Genomic DNA, 11,696 nt, shown 5'->3' with positions numbered 1-11,696 from the left:
ACCTGCAGGCAGCCCATTGAAACACTTCCACTTACAGCCTGACAGAAATCAATACTATGAAGTCTCTGTCAGTTTTAGGTATTGCTGATCCTAGCTTCACCCTTATGTGGGGCAATCCCTGCATAAATATGGGTAACTGGCTCATAAGAGAAAGCAAACACCAACAAAAGTCACATTAGTCGCCAGGTTTTAAGTTTCTTATGTACAAAAACAAACCCAAACCCTGTCTTTATTCCTTATAAGCCTTTGAACATGCAGCCCAGTGCCATTTTACCAGCTGTGTGACACTGTAATGCGATACTGACCGTCTTCTTATCTTAAAACACAACCTATATCACTCTTGCCACTGGTTTTTACCATCATCCTCAAGGATTAATGATTATCCCCATAACGGTTAAAGTAGAATCCAGGAATCTGCTGGGTCAGCTGCAGGATTCGCTTGACAAGACAGTCTACAGATCTTATAATCCAAGGATTCTTGCATTTTTCAGGCACTCTGTGACTAAATTCAGACATGACAGAGCGCATGCTACCTGGACACAATATTTATCATGTTCAAGAGAACAAAACAGAGACTCAGTCACTCCTGTTTACTCATAACAAGTCCATGCCCTCAGCTATAAAAATTCTTAACCATTATTGTGCCACACTTGACTGTGCATCTTGCAGTATGTGCACGTTTCTTGATGCACCTAAACCAGATTAATGGCCAAAACACCTAAAACTCCAATGCACAAGGTGGCAAATGACCGAACTGAGCTTTAAGCCGCTCACGTGACACGCGTGACGCTTGGGTCAGGTGACGGCGCAGCTATTGGACGGGAACAGGGGAACTGTCCTCTCAGCATAAAGCCGCAGAGAGACAGCTCTGGGTGATGAAGATGGTGATTTTGATTACACTGCTGATGAAACTGCAAGACCAGTCCCATTCAGACAATTGTATTTAACTTAGAGATGTGTATTTAAATTTTTATTACACCTGTTCTTGAAATACACCTGTAAAACCGATTTACAGACAGAGTGCTATATACCTTTAACTGGTTCCTTGAAATGCCGTGAGCGGAATCATCAGCTGACTGAAAAAAAAAAAAAAAAAAAAAAATCGGAATGAAATGAAAGTGGCAGCCCTCAAACTGTCCATTTAATCTCGGATTAATGAAATGAACGCAACGTTGTCAATGATTTTATTGCAGATTGGTTAAAATATCTTATGCCCAGTCGACATCTTATCGACACCTCTGACAAAAATAACCCAGATGATGTCATTCATGATGTGCATCTAGCCAAATAAAGGCCCAGGGCACAGAGGCACGTTTGTGGTTATAGATTAATTTATTAGGAGAAATGTATATAATATCTCCGGGAACAGGTGCATGTTGATGAATCCATTCTCTCCACCGAGCAGAGATGCACTGTGGGGGGGAAGTGGTCACAATTTCCAGAGCTAGCCTGATATTATGTAACAGCCACACACGGATCGTGATGATCTCTGCTGAGCTCCTACACAGCAGAGAGGCTGAGCCTAGAAAATACGTTTCGCGAATCGCATCAAATGCGCACAAACAGAAAATGCAGCAGTTGTCATTTACCTTCCAGTGCGCTTTCTAACATCCTCCCGGGGACGCCGTCTTGTGCCGTGGTGGAGATGCGCTTTGAACACCGGTTCCGCTCACAGGCACCGACCTTTGATTTGTCATTCGCTGCCAGTCAAAGGTCAAAGCGTAAAACGTCCTGCGTGGCGCGCACTTCTTGGAAGGATTCCCCCAGGAGCTCCAAGTTAACCTGTACGTAGAATCACGGAGGAAGCACCGGGCTCTGGCAGCATCATACAATCACATTTTGGCATATGATCAACAGACAAGGTTCTTGCGATGGCGATTGGTAGATCTGTAGATGATGTGGATGAGCGTAAGCGAAGCGGCAGCAGTGGCGCGGATGTTCATGGGTCTGTGCAGAAGAAACTGCGCCGCTCAGCGCATCCTGGTTGAATAGGAAAAAAACCTGGAGTGGACTCTGAAACAGGATGAATAACCACTTTACTAGCAATGATCATCCCGCATATTACAAATAAGTGTTATTATGATGAAACCATAGAAGAGCATCAGGCAAAATTCAAGGTATTTGGAGAATTTGACTTTCCCCCCCTCAAATCTAGGTCGGTTTTTATGAGTCAGAAAGGGGAAATGCATACAGGCACTATTCTCTAAACTTTAATCTCAAAATTCTATTTTTCTTTGAGTCAAATTATATAAAACCTAAAGGGCATAACCCCATATTTATTTATCTATTTATTTATGTTACAGTTTGTTCTTTCTTACAAAACCACTGACTTAACATATATTTGTATTTGTACTTTCTCTTATGAAGGTCCACGCACTGCTATGCATTTATTTTGATAGATGGATAATTTATCCCAATGGCTTCCAATAACTTAAAGGAAAAAATCAAACAATAATATACCAATATACCTCTGTATATGACGCTGTGTAAATTACATAATTATAATTATATAGTTGTATCAGCAGTGATCACAGTCCACTTGTTTCCTCACAGGGAGGCGTTAGAGAGTCAAATGTCCTGTCCGTGGAGCAGGACCGAGACAGGAGCCTGTCACTGAATGAGCTTCTCTGTCTGACTGCGGTGTCGTGTAGGGGGTGGTGGACATTGTTCTTGATGCCCCTGGTTTTGTTCAAGGTCCTTGCATCTGCCGCTGATTTCAGAGACTCCAGCTCTCTACTCCGTTCCACAGAGCCTGCCTTTGTCAGGTGTCCTCCTTCAGCACAGCGCATCATTGTCTGGTAGAACATGTCCAGCAGCTTCCGGCAGATATTAAACAACCTTATCCTCCTGAGGAAACAGAGACGGCTCTGAACCACCTCTACACACTCCCGGTTGATGGTTACGGGCAGCAGATTTGGCCTGGATCTCTGAAAATCCATAAGAACACTCATGCTAGGCAGGAGGGAGAAGCCTTGATGATCTAAGTGTGAATCATGGCTCTTGGCGTGCAGTGACAACACTGCACACTTTTTTCAAGGCAGCCACAGCAGTTGTAGCTTCACAGAAAATCCGATGCATTCGAGGTTTATTTACAGATCCGAGACGATTAGGCAAGAAATGACTGTGATCCACTGCATGCACGTGTGCATTTTAGCTATTTTTAAACCTTTTGTGCTTAAGTTTGCAAAACCTCCTACTGCTTCCTGTTTTTTTCACATGATTTGAAATATGAAGGAGCACAAAAAAAAGAAAGAGAAAAGGCTTTCTATAGAAATATTAACCAAAGGAATAAAGCATATAGTATTTTTAGAAATTCTTTGGCGTTGTAAGAGGTTTTTGTGTACGTTTTTATGCTTCCAATGCTCCGTTGCCTGCATGTATGTTTGGACAGAGAAATTAATGTTAAACACATATACTGGTGCACAGAAACCCTGGCTGTGTCGCAGCTGGTAGTCGCACAATACTGTTTAACCTCAACCACACAAACAAACCACACAAATTATAGTCTCTAAGATTTTGCAGTTCGAAAATATTTTTTTATTGTGTTTGGAATGTAACAGGTTTGGGCAGCATGGGATGAAGTAGGACAACTAAAATCACTGCGGCGTAACACAACAGCAGGGCGGTGTGGTCACGTACAACTTAACACTTGTACACCACACCCACATTCATTTAAACAACACAGAGCATCCAGGAATACAATCCTACACAGCAGAAACCACAGTGTAAACCAGCTGCTCCCTTCAGATTCTGCAGACGTGGTTCAACTTTAACAAATCAACATGTATAGACTCTAACATACTCTCGTGGTTTCTTCTACTTTGGTCTTCTCAAAAATAAAAAATAAAAGCTTCACAATATAATGTAAAACACAAACACTCAGACCCCAAATAAGGAAAATGAAAATCTTTGTAAAACAAATGGTGGAAAATAAACCTTATTTGCTCCCTATGACCAAACCCTGAATTAGTGAATATTGGAAATGATGTATTTGTTTTTTTTGTTTTTTTTTTTTTGTTTTTTTTTAACATTAAAGTGATTCTAGTAAAAACTATGTGAAAGCTTCTTTGACTGAGCTGAAAATTAAATGCATTTGGTCTCGGTTAGTCTATTGCACACGTTTCAAAATTGAAAGATTGAAACATAAGCTGTTACAAAAAAAAAAAAAAAGCTGCAAAGCAAAATCTACATAATTGTTCCCCCAGCAATGAGGATGTACAGTATACATTTAAAAAAAAAAAAAAAACAACATATGTGACCTGACCAGAATCATTAAACATGACCTATTATCCAGCAGAATTTCATAGTTCAACCAACACTGCAAACACAAAACAGCGTGACATTTTTAAGATTGAGATCTCAAGGCAACCTCGTAATATGTTTAAAGAAATGCATCAACATTGGAGACGTGTGCTGTCATAACTTCCACAGAGTGATAGAGAACGACTGGGTGTTTTTTTCCAGTAACTTCTCTCTCTCTCTCTTTTTTTTTTTTTTTGCATACAAACTTCCACCACACTGCAGCATAAAAGTGAAGAATAGCAGTTTATACAGTGCACATTGTTTGATGGATATAGTATATAAAAGCACTGCTGAACTGCTTCATGGAATGGTTTCATGTGTGGCAGATGGCTTATTTGTGCGTTATTCTAGGTTTGTAGTTTTTGAGGAAACGATGCTTTTCAAAGAGCACTTCTGGTGAATGTCAGTAACGGCCATGGCCAGGCTGAATTTGACTTTTCTTTGTGTGTGTGTGTGTAATCTACTCAGCGGAAGCTACAACTCCTCCACTTTCAGAAGGTCACCAGGATCTAACAAACTGTTACACGATAAAAGAGTTTCACATCCACACATACAGTTATATGGGCAATAATAGGATTGTGTTTGTTATTGTTATTTATAAAAATAAAAAAAAAATATTCTTAATCAGATATCAGATTATCTTAACTTCCTATGTTGTTTTTTTTCAGTAGTATTATTGCAGAGTTTGGCATCACATGTTTAAGGCAAGCTGCTGCAGGAACGAACTGTGGCATCTCGGTCTGTTTTTGCTTTTATGACGTGTCTCCTTTCAGACAGGTGGAGAGAAAACAAATAAAATACATATTTATTCAAATTAGCCCACATCTATGGGGGAAATGCATAATTTACACGTTTAAAAATCATGTCAAAAAAGATTAAGTACTGGGGAAGTTTCACGTTGATATGGTGAAAAATGTTTCCATAAATAATAAAAACAATTATAGAGTATTATTTTTTTTTCTCATAATTTGGGCCATACATCTTAATTTAAGTTCCTACCACAGGGACAGTTTTAGTTACACAATCCTAATAACTCATAATTTGCTTTTTCTGGAAGCAGAACAACTTCCTTGCCCAACCATTTGTTTTTTTTTTTTGTTTTTTTCATTATGCCCTAACGTTAAAAACATTTAGGCAGTAACAGTGATGCAAAGATACTTTTATGACTGTATCAGTGGAAACACACCCCATAGTGTAATACTAATGGTGCATTACCAGATTCGCATAAGGATTGAGTCGGGCTACAGTGGGCTATAATTTGCCTATTTAAACATATAATGTCAGAACACTTAACTAAATTATTATTGTTATTTTTAAATGTGGCCATATCTATCGCCCTGTTCACACGTAGTGTTTTACCTTATTGCTCTGGCTCGCCGTAACTTGTTGGTTTTTGGTCTTTAGTGTGTTGATTGGAACAACTCACAATAGAAAGTCAAATGTATAAAGAGTAACATGATGATATGTGCCTATGATTTGTAAAAACAAATGTTTAATTGTGATATTGCCTGGAAACAGTCACTACAATAACGTGGACTTGGCCACAATCTTCAGTATAAAGCTCTGGAAATATTTACACACTACCATTAGACTGAAAAAGCAAACAGCTAGTGATTTAATCGCAAACGTGCTGATCAGTGCCCCTGTCTGTTTCGCTAAACTGCACTCATAATGAGGAAGTTGAGGAAGGAAACCCCCCCCCCCCCCGCTCTCCTTCTACTTTCCTGCGATCTTTCTTTGCAGTCATAGCAGTGCGTCTGTCAGGGTGTCTGCGTTTGGTGGGCGTCTGACGGCTGCGTGTGCATCTTGGTGCTGAGGAGAGAGTTTATATAAGGCCAAATCCGGTCTGTCTCTGTACCGGAAAATGAGTGCAGGATTCCTTGAGACCTGAGTGGAGACAGTTTAAAAAAACAAACAAACGAACAAACAAACAAAAAAAAGAAAAAAGTATTAACATCAGTGCTGCAGAAGAAGTATCAAGTTTTTTTTGTTTGATCCACACAGACTGGCTCCTACAATACCCACAATCCAATGCAACCAGCAACAATTCACGTGTGTCATGCTAGCAACAGCTACTGCAAGCTGGAACTTCAAACTAGGATGAGGAAGGGTTCTCTTTACCAGCTCCAAAAATTACTCTAAAGTAATTAAAGAGTTACCCCTCATCATGCAAATGTTAAGTTCAAATATGTGATACTTCCAAGAAAAGGAGTTTTTAATCAGTAAAGTACGAAGATTTTAAATACTGACTAGATTCTAGTGACACCACTGCAGGAAACAAACCTACAAACGTTGAGAAAATGGTACAATACAGCTCAAAACAAAAGGAATGTGTTCACTGACTTGTATAAGTCTATGACAGGCTTTGCCACGTCTTTGTAGTGTCTCAGTCTGGACATCAGAGCTTCGGGCTTGTCGTCGTCATGCTGAATCAGTGGGTCCCCTGTGACGTCGTCCTTACCCTGAGGAGAAAGACGCAGAGTCACAACAAGGCAGCGAATCAGTGAAGGCAAACTCAAGACCACGCACCGAAAACTGGCGTAGTAAACAGTGGGGAGTCTACAACATGGATGCCTCTGAGAAGACGTGTGAGGAGCCCAGTGGTGTCGTAGCAGCCAACTAGCAGCTTCATTAAGTGCGTGAAAGTTCCACTAAAGATGAAGCCCATTCCACCGTGACATGCTAAATATGTAAGTCAGTCCTGAAATACAACAAAAGAACTACTGCAATGCTACTAATGCTAGCAGAGAAATGGTCCAAGTCCTCTCGACCACAGTCAGTAAACAACTTCATTAAACACTCTGTGGTAACAAAGAGGAGACTAATTCAACAATTTGATGGTAAATTTCATTATCGAATATATCAGAAATTTAGATGCAATACACAGAAAAGGCTTCAGGGAAATACCTCGTGTTTTTTTTTTTTTAACCCAGCCACACCATACACCATGGTGCTGATGATGGTGCTGAGTTGCAGCATGTTATTATACAGGCTATACATGTGCTCTCAGTGTATGTATTCAGGTCGGAGAATAAAGTTTTTTGTGTGCACTTTACATGCTCTTTTAACTTTCCAACTATCTTTAATTGTTTTTCCTGCGAACAATGAACTGTGTGATTACACAATGTTGTTTCGCACTTCAATCCAGAAAAACAACTAGTCAGTTGAGTTTCTGTAATTACAAGGACTGTCTAAATATACACAGAAAGCAGCAGGACTTTTATTGTGCAGGGTGTGGTAGTGACTAAGGAGACTATCCCCATGATTTAGGAGTGATTCACTTTGTGCAGCAAAATGAAACTAGACATCAAAAGCACACCAGCTGACACAAAAGCGTGCATTAAAGAAACAAATCTAAATGCCAAGCAAAACATTTTACGCGCTGTAATTAAACAGTTCCGTCACCTGCACTCGGGGCGGGTTGAAGCCCATGTTGTAGACTCTGCCGCTGGTTGGATGAATCCAGCGGTCGCTCAGTCTGTCCTTCAGAGTCTCATAGGGAATGTTGAGGCTGATGACCAAGTCGAGCTGATACATGTTGTTCAGGGCCAGAGCCTGCGACAGCGTGCGGGGGAAACCTGGGCACAGATGGGAGGGAGGAGGGCGACGACAGCGTTACACAATAATCTGTGACTTTTGTATTTTTAGTTGCTACGTTCAAGGCTGAAATGAAAATTTGCATTTTTACGGTTAAGACGACATTTTAGTCAATAATGAGTCAGTGGAAAGTAAAGCTGGACAACTGCTGTTTCCAGGTTTCCAGAAAAACACTGTGTCGCCGTGACTTAACAAAAAGCTTGTCAATTAACTTGTTGAAAAAACAAAACTTTCACTTACACGCTCTGGATCAACCGGCATTGGTAATTATAAGACAGGACTCCAGAGTCATGCCAGGAGCTCTGGGAAACTCCATTTCGGATTTAATGCTAATATGTTAATAACTGCATGCATAGCAGGTGCACTATAGTCACTACTGCATGCTATCATAATTTATCTGAGTTATTGTCTGTTTTGAATGTCACAAAACTGGTTGGTCAAATTTCATTTGATGGCGCATTCCTGGAACAAGTTACCGTCTCACATCCGAAACTACTTACATTTAAAAACAAATGGTTTTAAAATAAATCAGACATGCACTCACATAGCCTAAATAGTTTTCTTAATCTGTGGCATGCTCTCAGTTAATTGTGGGTCAAATGTTTTGTCATAATACCGTCTGTCTGGGTCTTTTTCAGTTTGTTTTGACATTGTCTATCAATGTCCGGTTCTGTAATTGTCTATTGTGTGATTGTTGTTTTAAAATCCTTTGTGTCTGTGTTGCATACCTGCCTTGGGACTATGATGCTGAAATTTACGACGCATTTACACTGATGACTAACGCATCGATGTAGATTAATGTGCATTGTCCCAATTCAATAAACTAATAAACTAATAATAATATAAAAAGTTAAGAGATGAATAAATTTATCACAAATCATACTGATAGCTGCATGGTGCCCAGTTTTGTGGAATTTTGTCAGTACGTTTTTGATAAATTAAAAAACCAAAATGCAAACCTCAAGGTGGCACTGGAGGAAAATTTTTGCCAACGTTTGTTGCGAGCCTTATATATTTGTGTATGACGCTGCTGTGATCTTTACATGAAAATCATCCCACCACCCGCCTGGGAAGTCAACATGACCTCCAGCACATCACCGCTGGGGTCAGCAGGTATCCATTGTCTTTCTCAGACACACGGTTGTGGATGTTTGCTCACACGACTTCCCCACTCCATTCGCGGGCCTTCCATTTCTAAGCCTGTTATCGAGACACTTTCGATGCGTGTCCTCACTTTATTGCTTTCCTGACGTGCTACAGTGGAAACAGACAATCGCTCGCATGTTCCTTTGTTTGGTCAGTGAAGGAAATCTCCAATCTCTCGGACCATCACGCTTGCATGTTACGCTTCCCACAAATGGACGACGCCAGGGCTCTAATCGAAGGCTGCGGGATTCCAAATTTATGAATGAACCTCTCTGAGAACATCCAGACGTGGTTGTTTAGTTGGCGACTTGAACGTTTGAAATCTAAATCAACTAATTTAACATGTCAGAGTCATGAGCTAAACATGTGTGTGTGTGTGTGTGTGCGTGTGTGTGTAACCTTGATTTTCTTCCCCCCTTCTCTGGCTCAGTTATTTGTTTACTGATCATGTTTCAAGGTTTAAACCCATTTAACACTCCATCAATGTTTGGCATCTCTCTTCAAGATAGTGGCTAATATTTAACCTCCTTTTTTTTTGTGTACAGGGTTCTCCAAATAGTACAGCTAAGCAGATTTCACTATATAATTAGTACTCTGGTCCCTGGCTCTAAATAAATATGTTGCCGAACCGGTGTTTGCGTTTGTATTTGTCGGAAATGTGAAAGATTTATCCTGTATTTGCACAAAAAGAGACGTGTGTTGACTTGACCACGGCGGATGCACGTTCAGTGATTAAAACTGCACCGAGCACAAACTGTGAACTCACGGATGCAAAAGATTTCAGTTCTGTGTTTGATTCAAACGTGAAGTAAGCCATCTGCTTTTAAGTTTATTCGAGAGCGTACAGAGAGCTGCTGGTGGTGAACTCGGTGCCTCAGAGTACTAATCACTCACAGATGTAGGATAATATAGAGAGTAGTTTTCCACTTCCTCAAACTTAAGCAAGGGGGGCAATGCATCTGGAAGTCTGCGGGCAACTTTGTGAAAAAGAAAGTGCTTGTCTTGCTCTTACGGTTCTGAGATTTTTTTGGGGGGTGGTACCCCGCGTTGACCAATCAGATTCATGGGATGGCTGGCAGTTTCTACCGCTGCCATGACACTGCATTATATGGAACATGTCCCCTCCTACTGCAACCAGCCGAGAGGATTTAGGCTGATGAATGGAAACCAGTTTTCTCATTGTGTGTGAACAGAACAAAGCAAAAAAAAACGTTACCGTCCAGCAGCCAGCTGTGGCCGCCCAGCTCTTCCAGTTTGGGCAGCATCAGTCTGGTCATCACATGGTCAGGCACCAGCATGCCTCTCTCCACGTAGCTCTTCACCAGCACCCCTGCCTCTGATACACAACAGGCAGGTAAAGATAGACAAATGTCTGTTTGTACTTCATGGTTATGAGCAAAGCAGGACAGGACGTGTTCTCTCCGGCATAAATATCTGACCAGAGATTAAGCCTGGAGTCATTTTATCATCTCTGCTGTGGATAATCATCTCCATGCCAAGTCACACAATCCATCAGACAAACACAGTTATTGAATTCAGTGGTTTATAAATACTGAATGTCTCCTGAGAGGGAATTTGTTTCCTAACTCTCTATATGCAGCAAGCAACAATTTTACTGCAAGCATGTTTTTTTTTTGTTGTTGTTTTTAAATCCAGATTGACTGCCAGTGCACATGAGCTTGACTGGGAATGAAAATGCAATGAGGAAGTTTAGACAAGCAACCGTTTGGGACATTTGGGGAAATGATAACAAGACTTTAACTGCAGTAACCCATTGTTCTGAAAGCGTGGAGCAGAACTGTGGACCAGAAAATGCCCATAAAACTTCAGCTGCTTCATTCTGAAATTTGCATTTCAGTGCTTATTACAATGATTTAAACATAACACAACAATCAGAGGATTCACATTTGCAGCACAGAAGTACGAGAATTACAAATTACGAGCTTCGTTCACTTTTTATTTCTTTTCTGTATCTGGGTGCTGCTCCTTCCTGTTGACAACACCGTATTGACGTTTGGACCACTGTGCGTAGACAGATGTATCCTACCTGTGTTTGCCGTTATGCTCTCACGTAGGTAGTGGCCACTTGACAGATATTGCAGGCCGAAACTTTGCGCAATCCTCTTGGAAATGGTGCCTTTACCTGATCCTGGTGGACCCATTATAGCAGCACGGAACAACTTGGCCATAGCTTCCAACAATAAAACAAACAAACAACAACAAAAAAAGGGATCGAATCGAATCACCCCTTAATTAAATTCCTAATCGGTTGATCGATCAACGAGGTCCAAGGACTTGAAAATAACAACAACACAAAGACAGAAGCAGCTCTGCCAAATGTCAGCGTATCACTTGGAGTCTTTACGCAGAGCCCACACTCTCCGCGCTGGGACACTGGGGTCTGTCCCGCTCCTTCTCTCGGATCAAGTCAAAAAACGTCTTTCTACCAGCTCTGTCATGGATACGTTACGCTCGTCTACGTCTTTAAGACGGAGACTTTTCTGTGCGAATGAATGAGGGAGTCTCCACAACGCCCTATTTTCTTCTGCGCACATCATCCAGAAAAAATGCGGATGACTAAACTTCGCGGGGTAAACTGGTTACTGTAGTTTTTTAAGTACAAGTGTAGTCTGGTAGATGGCAAGGAGGAA

At 40.9% G+C, this 11,696-nt stretch overlaps 2 protein-coding genes across 2 annotated transcripts in view; both read right to left on the bottom strand.

Moving 5' to 3' along the window:
* Positions 1 to 1,935, bottom strand: part of dnajc6 (DnaJ (Hsp40) homolog, subfamily C, member 6) — a 37,187-nt gene extending 35,252 nt beyond the window's left edge. Inside the window, exon 1 of the mRNA XM_047587513.1 lies at positions 1,590 to 1,935. The gene's annotated coding sequence lies outside the window, so the exon portion shown is untranslated. The remainder of the gene's footprint in view (positions 1 to 1,589) is intronic.
* A 1,579-nt stretch (positions 1,936 to 3,514) lies between these two features.
* On the bottom strand, positions 3,515 to 11,608 carry ak4 (adenylate kinase 4). The gene is made up of 5 exons (XM_047587938.1): positions 11,093 to 11,608; positions 10,262 to 10,381; positions 7,708 to 7,880; positions 6,646 to 6,764; positions 3,515 to 6,189 (listed from the first exon to the last, which is right to left on the bottom strand). The coding sequence occupies exons 1-5, from the start codon at positions 11,232 to 11,234 to the stop codon at positions 6,063 to 6,065; spliced, it is 681 nt and encodes a 226-aa protein (XP_047443894.1). The 5' UTR covers positions 11,235 to 11,608; the 3' UTR covers positions 3,515 to 6,062.
* Positions 11,609 to 11,696: the final 88 nt, after the last annotated feature.

The sequence above is a fragment of the Mugil cephalus genome, chromosome 6 (genome assembly GCF_022458985.1).
Source record: "Mugil cephalus isolate CIBA_MC_2020 chromosome 6, CIBA_Mcephalus_1.1, whole genome shotgun sequence".
NCBI lineage: Eukaryota > Metazoa > Chordata > Actinopteri > Mugiliformes > Mugilidae > Mugil > Mugil cephalus.
Note: the sequence above shows the minus strand (reverse complement) of the source record. Positions and strands in the feature narration are given on the sequence as shown.